The sequence below is a fragment of the Canis lupus genome, chromosome 11, assembly GCF_048164855.1.
Source record: "Canis lupus baileyi chromosome 11, mCanLup2.hap1, whole genome shotgun sequence".
In the NCBI taxonomy this organism is placed as follows: domain Eukaryota; kingdom Metazoa; phylum Chordata; class Mammalia; order Carnivora; family Canidae; genus Canis; species Canis lupus.
In genome coordinates, this window is record NC_132848.1 from 9708089 (window position 1) to 9731830 (window position 23742).

Here is a 23742-nt window from a genome sequence, read left to right on the forward strand (position 1 = left end):
GGATGGTCCTTAACCTCCACGTGTTTGAGGTCCTTCCAAACTTCTTGTTGTGATTTAGTTCTAATTTCAAGGCATTATGGTCTGAGAATATGCAGGGGACAATCCCAATCTTTTGATATCGGTTCAGACCCGATTTGTGACCCAATATGTGGTCTATTCTGGAGAAAGTTCCATGTGCGCTTGAGAAGAATGTGTATTCAGTTGAGTTTGGATGTAAAGTTCTGTAGATATCTGTGAAATCCATCTGGTCCAGTGTATCATTTAAAGCTCTCGTTTCTTTGGAGATGTTGTGCTTAGAAGACCTATTGAGTATAGAAAGAGCTAGATTGAAGTCACCAAGTATAAGTGTATTATTATCTAAGTATTTCTTCACTTTGGTTAATAATTGATTTATATATTTGGCAGCTCCCACATTCGGGGCATATATATTGAGGATTGTTAAGTCCTCTTGTTGAATAGATCCTTTAAGTATGAGATAGTGTCCCTCTTCATCTCTCACTACAGTCTTTGGGGTAAATTTTAGTTTATCTGATATAAGGATGGCTACCCCTGCTTTCTTTTGAGGACCATTCGAATGGTAAATGGTTCTCCAACCTTTTATTTTCAGGCTGTAGGTGTCCTTCTGTCTAAAATGAGTCTCTTGTAGACAGCAAATAGATGGGTCCTGCTTTTTTATCCAGTCTGAAACCCTGCGCGCACCTTTTGATGGGGTCATTAAGCCCGTTCACATTCAGAGTTACTATTGAGAGATATGAGTTTAGTGTCATCATGATATCTATTCAGTCCTTGTTTTTGTGGACTGTTCCACTGAACTTCTTCTTAAAGGGGAATTTTAAGAGTCCCCCTTAAGATTTCTTGCAGAGCTGGTTTGGAGGTCACATATTCTTTTAGTTGCTGCCTGTCTTGGAAGCTCTTTATCTCTCCTTCCATTTTGAATGAGAGCCTTGCTGGATAAAGTATTCTTGGTTGCATGTTCTTCTCATTTAGGACCCTGAATATATCCTACCAGCCCTTTCTGGCCTGCCAGGTCTCTGTGGAGAGGTCTGCTGTTACCCTAATACTCCTCCCCATAAAAGTCAGGGATTTCTTGTCTCTTGCTGCTTTAAGGATCTTCTCTTTATCTTTGGAATTTGCAAGCTTCACTATTAAATGTCAAGGTGTTGAACGGTTTTTATTGATTTTAGGGGGGGATCTCTCTATTTCCTGGATCTGAATGCCTGTTTCCCTTCCCAGATTAGGAAAGTTTTCAGCTAGAATTTGTTCAAATACATATTCTGGCCCTCTGTCCCTTTCGGCGCCCTCGGGAACCCCAATTAAACGTAGGTTTTTCTTTCTCAGGCTGTCGTTTATTTCCCTTAATCTATCTTCATGGTCTTTTAATTGTTTGTCTCTTTTTTCCTCAGTTTCCCTCTTTGCCATCAACTTGTCTTCTATGTCACTCACTTGTTCTTCCACCTCGTTAACCCTCGTCGTTAGGACTTCTAGTTTGGATTGCATCTCATTCAATTGATTTTTAATTTCTGCCTGATTAGCTCTAAATTCTGCAGTCATGAAGTCTCTTGAGTCCTTTATACTTTTTTCTAGAGCCACCAGTAGCTGTTAATAGTGCTTCTGAATTGGCTTTCTGACATTGAATTGTAATCCAGATTTTGTAACTCTGTGGGAGAGAGGACTGTTTCTGATTCTTTCTTTTGAGGTGAGGTTTTCCTTCTAGTCATTTTGCTCAGTGCAGAGTGGCCAAAAGCAAGTTGTATTGGGAAAAAGAGAAAAAGAGAGGAGAGAAAGAAGGAAAGAAAAGAGAAAGAGAAAAAAAAGGGAAGAAAAAAAACGAAAAAAAGAAGAAAAAGAGTAAGAAAAAGAAAGGAGAAAAAAAGGGGGTGGGGGAAGGAAACAAATCAAAAAGCAAAACAAAACAAAACAAAACAAAACAAAACAAAACCACGGGGGAGTATCTTCTGATTCTGTGTACTTTAAGTCCCTTGGCTTCTCCTGGAAGTTGTCAGTCTAGCTGGTCTTCTGGGGGAGGGGCCTGTTGTGCTGATTTTCAGGTGTTAGCAGTTGGGGGAGCTGCTGTGCCCCTGCCTACCAGGCTCGGTGGGGGTTGTTTACCCCGTGAGGCCGCAGGAGGAACAGCCCCAGTGGCGGGGCAGCTCTGGAAACCTGGATTCAGCTCCGGCAGGAACTCCGTCTGCAGGGCCTGGAGGCTCCAGGCGGGGCCGCTGATCTGCTCAGCTGGGGCAGGAGCGTCCTCGCTGTCCTGGGCCCTCCCGGCCTCTGCCTGTCCCGGGGGAGGCGGGATCCTGGGCTGCGTCCTGGCGCCCTGTGCCCCGGAGCCTGCGCTGTTGGATTCGCGCTCCCGGGCCGCAGCCCCCTCCGCGGAGCCGCCGCCCGAGCCCCTCCGAGCTGCTCCTGGAACCGCGCAGGCCCCTCCGCACGGAGCCTCTTCCTCTGCCCTCCCCCCTCCGAGCTGCTCCCGGGGCGCGCAGCCCCCTCCGCGGAGCCGCCCCCGAGCCCCTCCGAGGTGCTCCGGTCCCGCCGGGTCCCGCCGTGCGCGCTGCAGCCCTTAGGGAGCTCGGCGCACTCTCCTGGGCGCGCAGTTGCTGTTACTGTCTCAGGGAACCCGAGGGCATCCCCGCCCTCCTGGGTCCTGCTCCACCTCCCTGCGAGCCCCTTTCCCCCCGGGAAGGTCGGTGCAGCTCCTGCTCCTCCGGGTCGGGGCTCTCCTGTCCTGGGGACACTCGCCCCGGCCTCAGCCCGGCTCCTCGCGGGGCCCTCCCCCTTGGAGGCCTTTGTTCCTTTATGTCTTTTTCCCCGTCTTCCTACCTTGATAGATGCGCAAACTCTTCTCACTGTAGCATTCCAGCTGGTCTCTCTTTAAATCTCAGGCCGAACTGATAGATTTTCAGGATGATTTGAAGGTTTTCTAGGTAATTTGGTGGAGACAGGTGATTTGGGGACCCTACTCTTCCGCCGTCTTGCTCCTCCTCCCTCTCTTTGGTTTTATAAACAACACTGCTACAAACATTCTTGCTCATGATTCCTGAGGCATTATATGCAAAGTCTCTCTAGGGTGTGGAGTTGCTGGGTCTTAGATGGTGTGTATGTTTGGCTTTTCAAGATAATGTGGAGCTCCTTTCCTACTTGGTTGTAGCAGCGAATATTCCCACTATCAGCAGATGGTCATTCCTCTGGGTTCACATTTTTTCTAACACTTGTACTGCATTGGAATGGCTGAAAAACAGTATCCCATTTTGGTTTAAATTTCATTTATCTTTTAAATGATTCCTGGGTGTTTACTTTTCCTCTTCTTTTTCTTTTTACTTAAAGGCTAATAGTGCCCATTACCATAATCGTTTATTGAGTTCTGCTTTGAGTGTGCCAGTCCCTGCACATTACATGTTATCCCCTTGTCAACCTTGTGAAGTAGTTAACTATCTTCTTTGGGGCCCCAGAATATATGTTACAAATGGTATTTCCCCAAATGATAGCCTTCACATATTTATAACATGTGACTTGAGACCCAAGACTGGCCTGTAATCCTATTAGACTGTAACTTGACAGTAGATATCTAATTTCTAAAGTCTGTCCTATGGTCTTTCAGAGATTTTTTTTAAAATATCACTAATAGTTTTGTGAAAGAAAAAGTTCTTTCTTAGTTAAGCCGAGGCTAGGTTAGAGTGTCTGGTTGATTTCCAAATATATGGGAAATCATCATCTTTAGGGAATGTTTTGCAACAATGTGGATGGTTCATCAGAATTAGACAACAGAACCCTAGAGCTTCCTGTCAACCTTTTGAGAGAAAATCCATAGGAAATATTGTCAGATAGATCCAAAAGGACATGAAAAGGTATTATCATCTTGTTTTGGAAGGTTCCGGCTAGATTGTCTCCCAGAACATCCTTTTTCTGAGGGAGGAGGCCCCAGCAAGCCTGGCTCAGAGTTATGGGAGCAGGGAGGGGCTGACATGTTTTGCTGCTACTCATCTTGGGCTAGGCTAGGCTCAGGAAGTTCACTGGGCCACAGGACCCCTGGGCCTTCAGGCAGCAGGCCGAGGGAAGGCGAGTGGGATGTTCACAAAAGAGGTAGAGAGAAGGATGACACCGTGGGCCTCAGAGACTAGACCCTTCCCATGGCACTCCTGGGTGGGTCCTCCCCCAGATTTTGCTTGTCTGCCAGCCCAGGATCATGCTCTGTCTGACGCTTTGCTTTGTCAGTCAAATTCTCAACCTTTCCATCATTCGCTTTCCCCTTGGCATGTGGGGTCTTGTGCTATTATTTATTAAAAAAAATATAATTTTACTGAAGTGTAATTTGCATTCCATGAAAGTCACCCTTTTTAAGTGTACAGTTCAATGATTTTTAGTGAATTGTGCAACCATTACCAGCATTGGCTGTCAATCCTTGCGTCCTACCTTTCCTGGGCATTTTGGATAAATGGAGTGATATAAAATGTGATCTTTTGTGTCTGGCTTCTTTCACTTAGCATGAACTTCATTCCTTTGTACCAATGGAATTACGTTGGAATAGTGTTCCATTGTTTGGATATACTGTACTGTATTTATCATTCACCAGTTGATGGATATTTGGGCTGTTTCCACCTTTTGGCTGGTTTGAATAGTGCTGCTCTGAACATTCCTGGGTAAGTCTTTATGTGAACATGCGCCTTAATTTCCTAGGAAATTAAGGAATTGTATGTACCTAGGAACGGAATTGCTGCACCATATCGTAAGACCATCTAACTATTTAAGAAACTGCCTGTTTCCACATCAGTGCCCGATTTTACAACCCACATGATTGACATCTTTGTATGAGTTCTGTCTCTAAAAGCTGTAGACTTTTGCAGACAGCAATCCCGCTCATAGCCCCTTGTAACTCTCACTGTCAGTGGAGGAGAGGGTTGTGGTCATTAATGATGATGGCTATAGTGGGCTGAATGGTGGCTCTGAAGATATTATCCATGTCATAATCCCCAGAACCTGTGAATATTATCTTATGTGGCCAAAGATGTGAGGAGGAGCTAATCCTGGAACATCCAAGTGGGTCCTAAATGCTGTCACAAGCACCATTATAGGAGGAGAGGGATAGTGGGAGATTGCATGCATATACACAGAGGAGAAGACCATGTGAACACAGAACAGAGAGAAAAGTGGCCACAAGCCGAGGAATGCTGACAGTTACGGAAAGCTGGGAGAGGCAGAAAACAAACTCTTCCCAGATATTCCAGAGGGGGTATGGCTCTGGCCACACCTGATTTCAGCTCAGTGAAACTGACTTTGGATATCTGGCCTCTGGAACTGTGAGAACACATTTCTTTTAAGCCACTAAATTTATGATTATTTGTTATAGCAGCCACAGGAAATTAATACTGTTGCTTAATGTGGTGGCTAAATGGAGCAAGAGTAGAAGCTGCAACACAGCATATTGGCAGGTCGTAAACATAGTCCTGGATCCAGAAGACAAAGGGGTTTCCGATTCCTTTGGAATAAGCCTTCTTATGAATGAAGTGCATTCACTGACTCATTCAGTCATTCATCTTCAACCACAAAGGTTCTAGGAACTCTGTTTGACTGCACTTACTACATCATGGACATGTTTTTCTTTCTATCTGGGAAGAAATTACACATCAGCCATTTTTGGATATACTTTATTTTCCATTGTACACAAACCAGTGTTACTGCCTATAATCATAAAGAGCAGGATTTTGGAACCAGGTTGCTTGTGTTCAAGGCTGGCTTTGCCACTATGTAGCTGTGTGGCTCTGGGCATGTCACTTAGCCTTCTTGTGCATGGGATCACTTTTCTAAATAATGGAAATGATAATTGCACAAACCTCATACAATTTTTACAAGGATCAAGCAGTAAAGGTTTAACAATCACCTCTCTTGATTTGTATGTAGCATTTGCCAATCTCTGAGGTGTAAATGCTCCCTTTGTGGACAATTTGAAGCTATCAAAGTAGCATCACCGAGTATGGCATTGGAAAGAGATGCACAGCAGTGCCCCATGACGTGACATAATATTTCCTCTAACACAGAAACAATGCATTGAAATAACCCCAAGAATGTAGATAATAGTAAACGTAGTGAAATAAATTAGGGAGAGATTAATTTTGAACATTTGTTAACCTTGTTTTTAAAAAGAATTTACTGAATTCTTTAATCATGGCTGTGTTTAACAACTGCCTTTTAAATTTCCAAAAGTTTAACAACTGACACTTACTCATGAGCTGGCATAGACTAACTCCAGTTTATTTAAATTAATGTATATAAGGGACTTGGAACAAAGCCCGACACACAGCAAACGGTATATAAGTGTTAGCTAGTTTCTACTGCTATTGCTATTATTTTGACTAGTGAGCTCTATAAAAGCTGAAATGAGGTATTTTCCTTAATTACCCTGGGAAAGCCCTGGCACTAACCCAGGATCTGCTTTTGTCCCCAGGGATGACTAATGACTGTCAGGAGAGACCCAAGGGTAAGAGTGTGGGCACCCATGAACAGCACTGAATTGGTAGCAAAATGGAGGAAATGGTGGCTTCTCCATCTATCAGAATTCTTGATGCACTTTGGGCTTGGGAGCCAACTGTTAGGAATAAAGAAAAGGCCCAGAGGAGGATGAGGAGGGCAGCATGCAGCTGACGCACCATTTTAGGGATCTTGGGTAAGAGCCACCAGCTAGCCGGTGGCAGAGTTGAAGCTGGGGTCTCTTCATTCCAGTCTGCTGGTCTTCCTGATGCATCATGCTCCCTGTTAGTCTTTAGATGGTGACCTTTTGTTCTCTGACTGACATCTCCACCTCTGATTTAAAGTTGAGTAATATTTAAGAAGCGCTGTGGAGATCAAGAATTTATGAGTCACCGTAAACACGGTCCAAAGGCAAGTGACTTAAAGAAATCCCTTTGCCAGGTAGTTAGCATGGGCTCCCTCAATGTTGGATGTTGCTTAAACGCCTGGAAAATTAATTCATCATAATGATCGCTTTATCCTTTGTTGATGAAACTAATTCCCTAAGTTGTAAACTTATATCCAAAGTTTTAAAGTACTTAACAATAATTAAAGTGTTTTTCTAATACTCCTTGAAATGCTCTTTTAAGAGATCAATTTATTCTGGAATATGTAGGGGGGAAAATAAACAAATTACATAAAACCAGCTGATTTACAAGTTACACTGGATGTTCTTTGTGTTGTAAGTTGGAAGTTTTAGTTTTCCTTGAATTAGCTCCCAACGGATAGAATAACATTAAACATGCTGAAGAAAAAAAAGAGTGGAGTAAAGACTCAACTTCAGAGACTTCGATCTATTCTAGGACTTGTGCACCACAAAGTGTGCCGTGTAAAAATTTTATTCCCTGGGAGATGCTTTAGGGGAAAAAGCTCTCTTTGATCAAGTAAGTTTGGGGGCTGCTGCATATTAGTCCCTCTTGGGGATGTGCAACACACAACAGTGTGATAAAGGCTCTGAGCAGCGCTGCTATAAAGACAAAGCCCTAATTTCGGGTAACCCCCCCCCCCCATCTCTTAGACTTATTTGGCCCCGGATCCTGTTTTCATATAAGTCATGTGAACATCCCGGACAACTGGTGTTCTTTGAGAACAAGTTTGGAATCCCCACTTGGGGGGGGGGCGGGGATTATTATTAGCAATAATAAATTGTTTTGTGATCTTCAGCAAACCCTAGCCTCAGTTTCTCCTTTCAAGTAATATCCCCCCGACAGAGATGCTATGAACCAAAATTTCCACAGAAAGCTTCTTTCAGAACTTTGGAAATGCTACTTCCGTGTTTGGCTAAGGTTCATCACCAGGAAGCCACCGTACAGGTTCTCCTATTTACTCTATTCTCTTGCAACTCTCCATAATGCACCACCACAGAATGTCACCTGGGACTGGCACACACATAGAAGGGGGACACTGGGCAAGGCCAGGGAAGCTACAACTTGTTTCAATTTCAACCTGGTGGCTTGTTTCAGAGGTTCTGTTATTTTCTTCTGAAGTCACAACAAGTAATTCCCTTTAGTACATTTGTAGCCGCGTACTTTGAGACAAGTTGTCATGGAATTACCTGTGGTTCACATCATCATTTCAAAGGTGGCTTAAATGTGGAGCCAGGATGACTACTCATTACTCTGCTGCCTTCTCAGTCTGGGTATAGTTTAGAAATCGGGTAGTATGTAATCTAAATAAACAAGCCAGGGCAAAGTACCCAAAAGACTGAAAAGTATCCACTCTGGCAGGATACTTGGAGTTTAGCTCTTGTGACACCAGCCAACGATTCATTAATCAACATGGTGCCCAATGGACCAGGGGCCCATAACTGGCTTCGCGTCTTCTCCTCCCAGAGTGTGTTAGGCTTAATTAAGTAGGAGCAAATACTCATCTTTGCAAAGTAGAAAATAATCACAAATTAGTTTTGGGTATTTCCTTGAAGTGAGGGCAAGACTAAATTGGGCGTTGGGGGATCTTTGTCTTTAGGGTCTCTGGAGAGTGTCATAAGGCTCTTCACTGAATCAAGCTTCCCTGGGTGGAGATGAACTTAACTTCAAAAACAAAGCTTTAGACCCCAATTCCAGCCAGGTTTCTGCCTCTCTGTTGTCTAATAAAGAACAGCATTTATAAATTGGAAAAACCCAAGATTATCTTTTTGGTTAAAGAGGGTTGTTCATAAAATTCTGAAAAATGTCTTTCCCCTTGTGAGCTCCACTGAAAGCCACAGATTCTTTCTCAAACAGGAACTGAGTTTCAAGGAACTTGACTGGGCTGAAGTATAAAGCAATACACTTTATCTCCTTAATATGCCCCATACTTTCTCCCCTATTTTTGTGTTTGCAGTATTAACACAGGAGCAATTCAGTCAATGGTCACTGACTTAGCTGACTTGATGACGAATGAGTCTTCCATTCTCAAGGCTTGGGTTTTAAAGTTGAGAGGGGGACCAGCATGGAAGAGCTTATCTGGCTGGTGCCTAAGGAGAGGAAGATGTTTTGCATTTTACCTAGATTTCCTTGTCCACGGACCTAAGAACTTGTTCCTGGACAAGGCCAGGCCAGCCTCATGGATTCGTGAACTGTGCAGTTGCACAGGGCCCTTGCACGGAGAAAGACCCCAGGCTTAATGCCCTGTGGTCACCAGGTTGATATTCTTAATGCTTTTTGAACAAGAGGCTCCACATTTTCGTTTTGCTCTGGGCCCCTCTAATTAGACAGCTAGTCTGCTCTTGGATTGTTGTTGACCAAGGCTCTCCGCTCTCCTCTTGCTCTTCTCTCCCACCTATGGCCCCAGATGCAGCCTCAAGACCATGCTCAGTGCCATGTTCACTGGAGTGGGAAGCTTATATTCACTCTGCGGTGAGTCAACTTTCAACCGTCCTCCTGTGGATTGTATGGATTATTTGTCATCTCAGACTGGCTTTCTCTTGGTCCAGACTTTCAAGAAATGCCAGGTAATTTCAACAGCTGTGCCAGCCAACCACGAGCAGGAAGGGAAATGTGTTACCTAGTAAAAGATTTGCAGTGCCAAAGCTTAATAAAAATTATTTTTCATTTGTAATTTCTGTATCCTTATTAACAGTAAACCAGTAAATAGGTGCAAAATCAATTTCCATTGGAGTTTATATTAGAATTTTTAAAATGTCTTACTGAACACCTGAAAACTTCGTTTTATGATGTCAGTTTCCTGTAGGTTGTTTCTATTTTTTTATGTTGAGCCATATGGAGGACATTTATTCAATACGCTTATTAAACTTTTATATTTGCACCACTTGCATAAACTGCCTAAAAATTATGATGATGAAACTCCTGTCTTTGGATAGTCATTTGTTTTCTTTCCTTTTCTTTCATTTTATTGCCTCAGGAAATTCTTCTGCAAGGGCAATGTTTCTCATTTAACTAATTTAAAAATGGCTCACCTCACGATATTCCCTTTCCCTCCCTTGCTTTTGGTAGAAATGCTTTTATGAAACTGCACTCTACTGTGATGACTTGTGCCTTCTTGAAGAGCATGGAAAGAACTAGTCCTGTTAAGACTCTGTCTATATGCCTGAGAGCATGTGTCATACGTGACACTCTTCACTTTCAAGTAGAGTTGGTGGAAGGGCTAGCTCATCGGGGGTGATCCTAGCACAGCCAGCTGGCATTGTGTCACAAGGGCCACTGGACAGGGAATGAGGTGAGAAAAAAAGCCTAGTTCCCAAAACTTCTTTTAGGAGGATTACTGTACATGGTTGAAGGGAATATTTTGAGAAGCCACTTGGGGAAGTGCTAAGAATTTCAAGGAGTGTGATCAAGTAACAATATGCTCCATCAACTTCCCTCTGAGCATCTTGGCTGCATTTAACTGGAGAGCTGTTTGCTGGGTGAGGCGTGGAATTTTAGGGCCGGAGACAAATTGCCTGGGATACTGGATGAGAAGCTGAACCCTGTCAGCAACCCCCTTTCCCCCCCCTTGCAAAGATCTTTAAGCAGCTCCTCTGCAAATAAGCATGGAAGAGAGATTTTAAAAACTATTGGCTTGAAGGGATGCCCAAGCAGCTTTCCCACAGACCTCCCTACCTTGATCCAGGCCTAATGAAGTGCCTTGTATAGTTTAACTTCTCCTGAGCAACTGCTTGGTTTTTGTGTTTATGGTCTTTGGGACTCATAACCAGCCCCGATTTCCTCTTTGAGGTGGCTGGAGCAGGGCTTAGAGCTAAATGTGTCATCCACCTCTCACACAGTGCACAGGAGTCCCTGTATGCCTTTTGTCTTAACCTCATTCTGAGGCCCATTTTATTGTTTAGCCTTTATTTCCTCTTGCCTAATTTTTCCTAATTATTCGATCCTGCCAAACAGTGCACATCTTCTCAGACAGCCTTAACTCCTTACTATTTTAACTTTTAAATTATTGTTTAGAGATATTTTATATAAATATTCTCCTCCTCTTTAAGGGAAGGGGGAGGAGCAGAGGGAGAGGGAGAGGGAGAGGGAGAGAGAATCTCAAGTGGGCTCCAGGCTCAGTCCAGAACCCAATACGGGGCTCAGTCTCATGGCCCTGAGATCATGACCTGAGCTGAAATTGAAAGTTGGAGGCTCAACCGACTGAGCCCCCCGGGCACCACTCCTCCTCTTTCTCTTTCTTCTTCCTCTCTCTTCTCCTCTTCCATGGTTACTTCATAAGAGTAATAGCAATTATTTCATATTTCATATTATTGGCCTTTGTTTCAAGAGCTGGCCACTATTGTTGTGATTTGACATAAACTAACCAAGTACCCAAAGGGCATATTTTGGATGAAGATTCATAATACATATGGGGGAGGGAGGGAGGAAGTGCTCAGTTTGCCAAATAGTAAACTACACTGTTATATAAATAAACATATACACAGAAAAGCAGCAAAGGGTATTAACTTTGTAGGATCTAAAGAGGCGCCTGGGGGGCTTAGTCAGTTATGCATTTACCTTGAGCTCAGGTTATGATCCCGGGGTCCTGGGATGGAGCCCCACGTCAGGCTCCCCGCTCAGTGGGGAGTCTGCTTCTCCCTCTCCCTCTGCCCTCCCAACCCCCCACTCCTGTGTGCACGCGCTCTCTCTCTCTCAAAGAAACAAAATCTCTAAAACAAAACACACAATAAAATACAAGTAAATTGTACAGCATCTCACCAAATAAAGCTGTTATGTGTATTCATATTAAAAGTAATTCAATATATAATTAGTACTCTTCACATATAGTATAACTAATTATCAACAAATTATCAGACTAACCTCCTAACAACTGTATTTCCACTTGTCTACCAGACGTTTCCACCAGGATGTCCCAAAGGCACATTAAACTCAACATCTTCAGTGCCAAACTCACCGTCTCTGGAAACCCTCACCACTGCCCATCCTGGTTCCTCCTCAGTCCTATACATCACTGTTGAGATTCCTGTCTAGAACCTGCATTCAGTCAGTGACCCAGTCCCTTGCTTACGTTTGTCATCCTTGAATGCAGACTCTCTGTTTCCAAAGCCCACTTCGGATCCTGCTCTCTCTCTTCTTTGCCTGAGTTCCCTTATGAGGGTGCGCACTCCAGGGTGTACGTAAACCTGTCTTCCGGACAAGTGGAGAAAATATTAGAGCTTCTATTTCTATTTTTCTCTCTTCAACATTTCTGGCTTTTGTAACACCTACCAATTAAATATGTAGATAAATAATGGTCACCCGTAGGACTACAGGCTCAGAAATTTCTAAGGGAGTGTCGAGTCAAACTGGTTTGGAGACGGCCAACATAGACTACTGCGGTTTGTCACCCTGCTAACTTCCCTGCCATTTTATTACTCACCCATGAGGTAAAGGGCTTAGAAAAACTAAGTACTATGCAAGTGTTAGCTATTAGTACTATGAGCCTATTCCCAAACTTCACTTTCTGTCACCATCTTAAATCCTCATTGTCAAGCATCTGGATTTTTTATTTCAAAGTCTTAAATCATGTTGGTTCTCACAGTAGGATCCCCAGGGTTAGCTCCCTGGCTCCTGGCCTGCTTTGCCAAGTCCAGGTGAGCAGGAGCTGGCGCCCTGGGCTCTGGCTAGGTAGAGGAGGAAGACTGCTGTGGCCCTAGCACCACAAGATGTGTTCATTCTGCTTCCAGCCTCTTCCTTGATTGCTTCCCATGACACGTCATGTCCCTAAACCACACAAGTCATTATGCCACTGCCCAGCAAAAGAAAATGTTTTAGATTATCTATAAAATCAAGTCCACATTTCCTGAGAAGGCCGGGGAGACTAAAACATATTGGAAAGCGCCTAACTGGGATCTGTGGAGGTCTGTCTGCATTTGCTGAGGAAAAGGAAGGAGGGGGAGGAGCCTAGTGTTAAAGTCTTTGGAGTCAGGTGACATGAATTCAAACCTGTCCCTCTCAGGTGTGATCTTGGGTGAATCGCTACGTATCCCCCTACCTCAGTTTTCTTATCTGTGAAAGGGTACAATGAGACCTGCCTCTCTGGATTGTAAGATACCACGTTATAATGTTCTTGGGAACCAACAGGTTTTTCATAAATGGCAGCTCTTCCCATTTACAACAATCTGACACTTTTAGAAAGTCTTAGAAAGCCCCCCACGAAAGGGATATTTCAACACATTCTAGGTAGAGAAGACTTCTTGAAAGCAATGACAACTAAATGGGAGCTGAGGAATGTAGGAGGGTCCCAGGCAGTGCGGGACAGGTGGGCCTGGGGAGCCTGACTGGGCCGGGGACTGGCATATTGTCTCTTCTTTATGACGCTGCAGAGTTTTCATTGCAACCAACTTCTTTCCACTTGGGGCAACTCACTGCGACCAACTTTATTTCCGTAAGATAGCACGCGCAAACACCATGCCATACAACTCTCGGAAAACTAAAGCAGCACCTTTATTTTATACAAACAGTATAAAATGTTCATTATGTAAGAGCTGTGTCTTGTTTACAATATATTATATTGCTTCAAGCCAATGCCAAAAGTCATACATTATAATCCCTATTTTATTGTGTTTACAATATATTATATTGTTAAATGCCACTGCCACAGTGTTTGTCTTTCTCTTCTTTTCTTTTCTTTTTTCTTTTCTTTTCTTCTTTTCTTTCTATATTGAATTCTCTGGAATCATAGTAAGGTCAAAAGATATCGAGAGTTTAAGAACAAGGGGGATTTTAAAAATGTGACAAATGTCTAAACACATGACAATAAGGTGAGAAACATAACTTCAACATGATTAACTGCTCCATCCGAACCCTTGATTTATGCCTTTTGGTTCATTTACCTTCTCCACTGTCCCCCAGCCCCTCGACACCACGAGTGCGTTGTCATTTTGGAAATTATTTGCCGGCTATGCAACCGAAAAGACACAATTTTAACCTGATTGACTGACATAACATCAAACCTGTCCCAAAGCACTGAAACAAGAAATCTATACCATCCCGCTACAGACGTACTTAGAAAACTTAAAAGGAAGAGTAAATATCAGCTCAGTGATTTATAATGAAGCTAATAAAATTCAGGCCAGTATTCTTAACTGTAATGAACATTATTTGAACATTCAACACATGAAAGGTTAACAAAGGCTATGAACTTGGTGTAACTTAAAACGTTTCAGATGTCGGGGTTCACCAGATGTAATTGGATTCAGGTGGATCCTGCCGCTCCTCGGCCTTTTTAAGTGAAGGCGTGTGTTGCCTGAGCCGGGCGCCTGCTGGCCTCAGGGCATGCATGAGGCTGGCTCCGTACCCTGTAAAATTATTCACAGCTTAAAAGAAAAGAAACTACAAAAACAGGCTCTTCAGATTCATTATTAACCATTCAAATGAAATCCATTTTCCCTTTTCAACCCACAGTGAAAGACCACAGGCACCACTAAAAGCCACCTGAATGAGGGGATGTTATAGGTTCAAGATCTGTTACAGAAGAAACCCATTTTAGGAACTCCATGGAACCTGGCTTCCATCGAAGCTCTGACTCACTAGAGATTTTGGCCACGTAGAAACTCTTGATGCAAAGTTTGGACCAATGTGACTGCATGAAGGATTTCCTGCATTCAAGGTCTGGTAAGCATCTGGCACTGGGGTCCCCGAAGCAAGGAGACTGCTGCAGAGGACTTGACCATTTTCACTGCATTGCCAAACCAGCCTTGATTATATTGATCCAGGACACCCCTCACCCCTACTCTTCATCTCGGTCACACCGTCAAGTGTACCTATTGCATTTACACAAGATAGAAACTTTGCAAGAAGTAAGGACTTCCATGATGCATTTTAGAGAAGGGTTATGACTTGAATGGACTCCTTATCAACTGGGATTTGTCAGTTCAGGCAAAGTGGGCACCTGTCCATTTCCAGCGTTGCTGTAAGTGGACTCTAACACTGACTTACATTGCTTCAGATCTCCTTTCCTCCTACCTGAGAACTTCTGGAGGTGCTTGGGGCACTGACTCATTTTCTACTGATTTCCTGAAAGGGATCCAAGACAGCAATCACATTGAAAAAAAAAATCTGCCTCCATCTTCCTGTTGCATTAGAGTCAAGTTTGGCACTGCAGCTTGTTCCCTGTGGTTTTCAAATGCAAGCTTGCCATTAAGTAACTACTGAGAACAGAATACTTTGTCTCCGAATGTGTTTCTCTGAATTGTCAGTATGTAGGCTAGTAGCTCAAGAACAGCCACAACAGGAGCCAACAATGTGCAGGAGTAGATCCCCACCCTGCTGTCTCCCCGCCACCCATGAAGCCCCAGCCTCCCTGCTGGCGAGGCTGAGCCTCAGCCGGGAAGTCTGTCTCCAGTGTCCTCCTCCCCAATAACATGTCTGGGTGCCTGGGACCTCCCAAAGTGTCACCTCGCTGGGAGTCTGTTCTCAGCAGAACTCTGTGCCTCAAAGCTCCCTCGTCACCTCCCCCTGGTCAAAATAAACCTCATTCTTCCGGCCTGATTCTCTAAGCTAATGTGCAAAACGGCTGGGTGGCCTCCCCTGGACAACACGTTCACATTTGCATCAGGCGCCAGGGCATCTTCTGGATGCGGTGCCTTGATCTGAGGGAGGTACACTGGTGACAAAACTCTCAGCAGCAGGTCTAGGAGTGGGGGTGCCTGGAGGGGTGAGGCTGGCAGACGGTCAGGATTGCTCATCGATGCCACCCGAGGGCTCCTAACTTGCCTTCTTTTTGGAGGCATGACTGGTGTACCAGCAGGAACAGTGCCCTTCTACTCTCTCGCCACCATTCTTGGTCCCCAGGTCCCAAACGTGGGTCCCAGAAGATCTCTGTAACTGAGGCTTGGGATGTATAGTGTGATCGCAAGCCACCTAGGCCCGAGGAGGTCTCAAAAGTTAATTGTATCTCAAGTTAAGGGTGATGTAAAGGATTTAGTTTATTCTTTCCCAAAGTGTCTCTAGAAAGGATTCATTTTCTAGGTCTTTTAGTCCAAAACAAACCCCCCCCCCCCCCCCCCCCCGCCCACCAAGGGTGTCCCTGCAGGGATACCCTTCAGCCATGACTACCTGGGGAAACAACTATTTCCCAGAGGAGATGCAATTCTTGTTAAGCTACAATCACCTGAAGCCAATTCAATCTACCATCCAGTCAATTCAGTGAGTGACAAGACTCAAGTCAATGGCTTAGTGTAGCCTGGACCAGACAACAACATACCTTAAAATCAACAACTAAGTATGTCTATCTCCATAGAAACATATTAGATATGCATCCTAATGATATAATGTGAACATTTAAAATATGTGCAAAAAACTGTGGAAGGAGCCTCGGTGTCCATCGAAAGATGAATGGATAAAGAGGCTGTGGTCTATGTATACAATGGAATATTCCTCAGCCATTAGAAACGACAAATACCCACCATTTGCTTCCACGTGGATAGACCTGGAGGGTATTATGCTGAGTGAAGTAAGTCAATCGGAGAAGGACAAACATTATATGGTCTCATTCATTTGGGGAATATAAAAATTAGTGAAAGGGAATAGAGGGAAAGGAGAGAAATGAGGGAAAATATCAGTGAGGGTGACAAAACACGAGAGACACCTAACTCTGGGAAACGAACAAGGGATAGTGGAAAGGGAGGTGGGCGGAGGATTGGGGTGACTGGGTGACGAGCAATGAGGGGGGCACTTGGCGGGATGAGCACTGGGTGTTATGCTATATGTTGGCAAATTGAACTCCAATAAAAAAATTTTTTAAATATGTGCAAAAATTAGAGATTTGGGATTGAGATATATAAATTTACATATCTGTTTATATATAAATATAATAAAATAAAACATAAGAACATTTTCAAACTAGTATTTTCCATCAGCCCAGCTGATCATTCCCATACTCACTGGGCTACACAGATCACCCTTTGGAGGCTGAGGATCTGAAAAAACATCTGACATGCATGTGATCTGTTCAGTGTGTGTCCATTATTTTGGAGACTCACTCTGACAAGCACAATCTGAACTTCTGGGTGCTTGTATTAAAAAGGGTGTTGTATGACTGAAGCCTTCCTTCCCTCAAAGAAGTGGACCACGGGCCCACGCTCAGGAGACTGAACTCAAGCTGCCAGATGTACTGAAACCACAATGTTTATTTTGTTCCCTTGCTAATTGTCCCTCCCACTAGAACCTGGGCTCCACCACGCAGGACACTTTCTGTCTGTTCACTGGCATGTCTCCAACGCCTGGATTCCTGCTTGGAACAGAGAACATATCAATCAAAATGAAATGGTTGAATGTAGCCAGTTTCATTTTGTGTCCAAACAGGCCAGTGTTTATTAGCTATAAAGCTAGCTCCTTTTTGGTAGTCAATCTAAAAAGAAAAAAACACAGCTCCATTATAACATCTCTCCCATACTTTTTTTTTTTTTTTTTTTTGCCTCGAAAGAGCTTAGTTAAAACATATCATAACCAATAACAGTTAATGAGTTTAAGGAGCAAAACCTTTCATGTCTTATATGCTTGCTGATAAATCTTGAATGAATGATAAAATCAGAGCCCAACAGATCTATAGATTTGGTTTAAAATTTTATACTTGTTATTTCTTTCGTAGTTACCACACTGTATTACCAAGTCAACCTGAATTTCTTTTTTTTTAATACATTTATTTTTTATTGGTGTTCAATTTGCCAACATATAGAGTAACACCCAGTGCTCATCCCATCAAGTGCCCCCCTCAGTGCCCGTCACCCAGTCACCCCCACCCCCTGCCCACCTCCCCTTCCAACAACCCTAGTTCGTTTCCCAGAGTTAGGAGTCTCTCATGTTCTGTCTCCCTTTCTGATATTTCCCACTCATTTTTTCTCCTTTCCCCTTTATTCCCTTTCACTATTTTTTATATTCCCCAAATGAATGAGATCATATAATGTTTGTCCTTCTCCGACTGACTTATTTCACTCAGCATAATATCCTCCAGTTCCATCTACGTCGAAGCAAATGGTGGGTATTTGTCGTTTCTAGTGGCTGAGGAATATTCCATTGTATACATAAATTTCTAATTGAGAATTAGTACTTAGAAAACGGTCGTGGAGCAGTTTTACAGATGTGGCGATGATTTACACAGCTGCATTGCCCCTATACTCTAAAACGTGGAGTCAAAGGTGTAGAGAACTGTAGGGGCCAGGGGGGAACCACAGGGGAGAGGAAGCAGAGAAGGGGAAGCTGCTTTCACTGAAATGGAAAGCAGGGCTGAGGTAGGGGTTATCTATTAGCCTTTGGAACCAAGATATGAAAGAGGCGGGCCCTCCAGATGGTTCCCACTCACTTTTATTGCAGTGTCTTCCGTGCCAGCCTTCTTGACATTGGCATTTGTTGGGTTCGTGGCAGGTTCCGTGTGCACCACAGCCAGGCTCACAGACAGCTAGACACCGAGGAGATAAAAGGCATTTGCTGAGCTTTCATTGTCCAACAGAATCACACAGCTGCTTTGCTTGCAGTTCTTTAGAATGTGTGAGTTTGGGCTTCATCCCTTGTTTGTTTTCTGTTTTGTTTCCTAAGCCAAACTCCAGCTATAAGTCAGTTTGAGACTTTTTGAAAAAAAGTCCTGAGAGAGATCATAAACTAAGCTTAATGCTTCTCATTCATAAAAGATGCTCAGTAAGACTTTGAAACTGCTGGAATGGAAGTGCGTTTTCCTTAAGAAAACCCTGAATAGTTAAAAACTTGAGTTGCTTGTGTGTGAATGTGTCTGTTTGTTTGTTTTTACATGCATGGATTTCATATAATGTCTTTGTTTTAGATAAGGGAACATATGGGTCAGTGAAGAAAGGTTCATTGCGAAGCCTAGGCAACATGGTCCAGAAGATGTGTAGGAAGAGATCCCCAAACCCAGGGTGATTATGTGGATGGCACTTACGCTTTGAACAGAGGTCTCCTTGGTAACCTTTGGAGCACTTACATTTGCTTTTACCAATGCATTTACCTCCATTTCGACAGGGTTGTGGACACTTGCCTGAAACAGAGAAGGATGTGAGTAAGCAAGGAACTCAGTGCATCATTCAGAGACCATCACATTTTTCAAAGGAACTGCACAGCTTTAAGAGGATAAATGCTTCTAAAGGGCAGTTATTCCCACTTATTTTGGACCTGCACTGGCTTTGATACCGTTCGTGTTTTGTTTTTGGAACAAACAGGCTAGCATTTTTACTTGTGACTTCCAATGTATATCTTCTACAATAAATGTGTGGCCCACATGCTACATTTATGTGAACTTTTTATAAACAGAATAAAAATCTGATTCATAAACATTTGTAATTTAAGCTACAGTAAAAGTTAAGTTATGAATAAGCCTCTAAATGATCTTTTCTCTGAGTTCTGACTCTGAATGCCACTCCTTCTGAAAGAAGGCCTATACCTGTACCCAACAGTGTCTTTCTTAGCCTAGGATTCTCCAGACAGCAGGGCTTGCATGCAGAGTTTCTTTGGTGAAGCAATCCTAGGAAACCAGAATGGGGGATGGGGGGATAGAGAGAGTGAAGAAAATGGAAGGAGGAAAAGCCAAAACAAAATTATGTTTGTGGGTTGGTCATCACTACAGGCAACCAGGCTCTGTCCTGCTGCGTCCTACTGAGGAGCCATGAAGACTGTACCTTCAAGTCACTCTTAAGAAGGCAGAGGGGGGCATTTGTTCATTGGCACCTGTCTCCCCCTGGTTGAGGGTCACCCTATGGGATAGCTTCCTCACACTTCCAATCTGCCACTGTGTGAGAGCAGACTGATTTGGCAGGACTCAGAGGCATCTGGCAGAAAGCAGAAGTGTAGAACAGCTAAGATGAGGGGCAATCAGGTTGTGTCTGTGCAAAACAGGTTCCCACAGCAGTGACTGGAGTGAAAGGCTGGCAGAGCAGAGATATGAGGTAGGGCACCAAAGGGGCCCCATGCCACACCTATGCTTTTTTTCTAGAATGCCTTAGATCCTTACAATTTATCATTCTTTCTTTCATGTCGGTGCCAACTGAGAACTGCTAGTGTTTTCACAGCTCTTTGGGTTACAGGATTGTAGAGCTGGAATAGAGCCTTAGATGTAAAAATGACATAATGATTGTCTTCTTTCTTACTCCAGAAGCTATTTATTCTCCCTCTGCAATCTAGAATTTACCATCCAGAGGCTGAATGTTTTTAAGAAGTAGGAAAAAAAGGATTGTTCACCCAGAGCTGAGATGGCACCCTGTAACTGGCATAAAGATGTTCCAAAGAGAGCAATTAGATTAGATTTTGGTAGTGGAGGAGTTTGGATTTTTTTACTGTAGTTCTTTTTTAGTAGAGCACTCTACATCAGTTTCAATATACAAGGAGAAGAAATGAAATCTTTATTATAAAACAACACACTTTTATTCTCTAAGCTCTTGTTTTTATGGTTAAATGAACCTTTGAAAGAAGTGAGCTACTCTGTTTTCCCAGCAAGTGCTATGTTTGATAAACATGAATTCCATATTAAGCAAATTATTTTGCTAAAGCACTTTACTTCTCTTTTCACTTATCCAAAAGAACTTTCTTCATGTATAAATAGACCCAAACAGCATTTAGTCATTGTGGAGACCATATATACATAATGTTGAGATGTTAGAGTCTCTCAAAAACCTGGAGTGCCTTTATACCTTTAAGTTTTCCTCATGCAGGGATGTCGTAGAAATAAGCATAAAACAATAGAATACCTTACTAATACCTTACTAATAGAATACCACCTTTTCATTGACTATTAAAAATCCTAAAGGGACCTTTTTGCTAGGTTTGGATACAAAGAATAGCATTTACTATTTGGTCAAGATCTCAGTTCTTACCTAAAGGAAAGGAACACATAACTCTGAATTTCCGTTTATATCAGTAAAACATCTGACCCCACCATATGTATGAAATCAGATCATATCACAGTACTCTGAAATGCACTTGGGTTTTTCAAGTAAACAAGATGTGGGGCAATAATTATATGGCAGAAAAGATAATACTTATTGTGAAATACTTGGTGAGTCCAAATTTCCCCACATTCAATGAGAAGTGAACTTGGTAGCCAGGGATATCACAGAGAATGACTGGTGGAGAGAAGCTTTTCATTGGCTCCATGGGTCTTTTTGTTTTCTTGGTCAGAGGGAAGTGAGAGTCCTTAGGTTCACCCCAGCCAGGAAGAAGGATGTTCTCTCCTGGTCATCACACAGCAGAAATGTGACTCTAGATGACTGTTCAAAGGCCATTTCAAATCAAATCATATGAAGCCAAAGCCGCATGAAGGTCTGATTGCTTTACAATTCAGAATCCTAAAAAGTGCCTTTAATATTGACTTCATTTCCTTGAAAACATTTTGCAACAAATTCTATCCATTGGACAGTGGGAAAGTGAGCCAACTTGGAAGATTACATATTTTTACCTAAAACAGACTAAGCATTGCTTGAAGACAAACAGATCTGACTTCAGTTTAATCAGTTAGCATTTTTACTATAACATGTGGATGAGTCCAAGGAGAACAATTAGTTAGAAATTGACAAAATAAGGGCATTAAACTTCCTCTACCCATCAAATTGTAAGAGAACTTAAATTTGTGACTCTGCTTCATGTAGAGAACAGATAAAAATGATTTACAAAAGTGTCAACAACTATTGTTGGGTCTTAGGATTATGGGTGATTTTTAATTGTTTCATTCAGTGTTCTTAATTTTTTTAATAAAGAACACTTTATACAAAGGACTTTTATAATAATAAGAACCCAATTAAGTTATTTTAAAACCTAATTTATAATACAGTATAAATAATCCATGTAAACTTTTTAACTGAAAGTCCACTGAAGATCCTTGGGCTATTTATGAACCTTAAGTAATGGGGTAAATGTATACTACATACATCCAGATATTTCTAACCATGATGTTATTTGTTAACTGGTAACAGTATCTCAAATTAAATCAAAGTAAAGTTTGATGAGATATCAGTCCTGATAGAGGCCAGGAGAAATGAAAATATAAATAACATCCGAATACATATCTCATGAAAAAAATTAGACAATAGCAAGTATTGGCAAAGATCTGGAGAAATTGGAACCCTCATACATGGCTGGTGAGAAAGTAAAATAGTACAGTTGTTTTGGAAAACAGTTTGGCATTCCCTCAAAAAACTGAACTTGGAGTTAATATGTGGTCTAGCAATTCCACTCCTAGGAATATACCCAAGAGAACCGAAAACATATGTCCACACAAAAACTTGTACATGAATGTTCACAGCAGCTTTATTCACAACAGCCCCAAAGTGGAAACAACCCAAACGTCCATCAACTGATGAATGGATAAACAAAGGGTGGTCTGTATATCCACACAATGGAATATTATTCAGCAATTAAAAGGAAGTAATGATACATGCCCAAATACATGCCCAACACAGATGAATCTCAAAAACTTAATCATGTTAAGTGAAGTCAGACACAAAAGGACATATGTTACATGATTCTATTATATGAAATGTCCAGAACAGGCAAATCTCAAGAGACAGAAAGTAGACTAGCAGTTTCTAGTATCTTGGGGAAAGGGGAATGAGAACAGGGTTTCTTTTGTGGGTGATGACATGTTCTGGAATGAGACAGAAATGATGCTGTATAACTTCATGAATATATCGAATTGCATATTTTAAAATGGCAAATTTTATGGTATGTGAATTAGATCTCAATTTTAAAAATAAGAACTCATAATTCAACTTTTTGTCTCTCTAGAGGCACTTTGCAACTCAAGACCTATTTCTGTATTTTCTTGGTAATGTGGTTCTTGTAATAGAAACAGGACATTTCCTAGGGGGGAATTTGAGCATAACGTGTGATAGGGATAATCAGGAGCTTTCAAAGGCCTACATTTTTGGTGCAATTAGGGGAAAAAAACAGGAATAGAAATCATTGTCTCTGTCAATGGAAAGGTTGTAAACCCAAGGGCAGACTTACATGAGGAGAAATGAGCCCATGAACAAAGATTCATAAATATAATCTAGCTAAGTATGTGAAGTCTGAGAGTAAGTATGGGGAGAAAATTGAGGGGAGTTAGTTCAGAGATATCTTTATCAGGTCAGGGTAATTCGTAAGAACAGAAACCACATCCTGACAATTAATTACATGTTCTATGGAAACTTCAGAAGTATTTCATTTTAACTCGGTAAAAAATGGTTACTTCGTCTACTACTCATTAAAGTACAAAAACTCACAAATAAATTAGAGGTTGAAAAAATAGGAAGTCGATATTATTTAATTTTGATCCCACTGCAACCCACTTCAGAAATTATGGTTGTACTAAACACAGCAGTATTTTACAGATCCAACCCAGCTGGAAATGAGAATGCTATATTCCAGAACTTCAGGAAAGGCACGGACACAGCACCCTTAGCAGATATGCTCATGTTCTTTTTGCTCCTTCCTGAACAGAGTGCTGGTGTTATCTGTTTTCTGGATCACAAAGCAATCTAGGATGTGGCTGGCTCATTTCTGAGTTTAATAGAGAGCTTCCGTGATTTGCTGAGGGTTACGCAGCCGGTAGGTGGCAGAACCAGGATAAGCAGTTTGATATCCTAATTCTGAAAACAATGATTATCTACCACATTCCACCCTTACATTTTTCTTTCTTTTTATGGAAGCACGACAAACATATAGTGAGGGCGTAACGAAGACATAACTGTGTTGATCTTACGCTTACAGCTCAGCTATTGTTTTTAATCTAAATAAACACTCACGTGACACTTCATCATTCAAGATATAGAGCATTTTTGGCACCCCATAAAGTCCCTTTGTACCCCCAACCACTATCCTGGTTTCTACTATCATCCATTATTTTTGCCTG

The 23742-nt window shown here is 42.3% G+C and overlaps 1 protein-coding gene and 1 long non-coding RNA gene across 2 annotated transcripts in view; one reads left to right on the plus strand and one right to left on the minus strand.

The window, feature by feature from the left end:
* The window catches only part of LOC140642479 (uncharacterized), a 39161-nt gene extending 23337 nt beyond the window's left edge, over positions 1-15824 (plus strand). Inside the window, exons 5-7 of the long non-coding RNA XR_012038899.1 lie at positions 4485-4640; positions 9277-9436; positions 14316-15824. This is a non-coding gene — a long non-coding RNA (uncharacterized lncRNA). The remainder of the gene's footprint in view (positions 1-4484; positions 4641-9276; positions 9437-14315) is intronic.
* The window catches only part of WIF1 (WNT inhibitory factor 1), a 66171-nt gene continuing 55765 nt past the window's right edge, over positions 13337-23742 (minus strand). Inside the window, exons 8-10 of the mRNA XM_072843133.1 lie at positions 18805-18900; positions 18214-18309; positions 13337-14209 (exon numbers count right to left, since the gene is read on the minus strand). Coding sequence (XP_072699234.1) covers positions 14088-14209; positions 18214-18309; positions 18805-18900 — 314 coding nt within the window. The 3' untranslated portion in view covers positions 13337-14087. The remainder of the gene's footprint in view (positions 14210-18213; positions 18310-18804; positions 18901-23742) is intronic.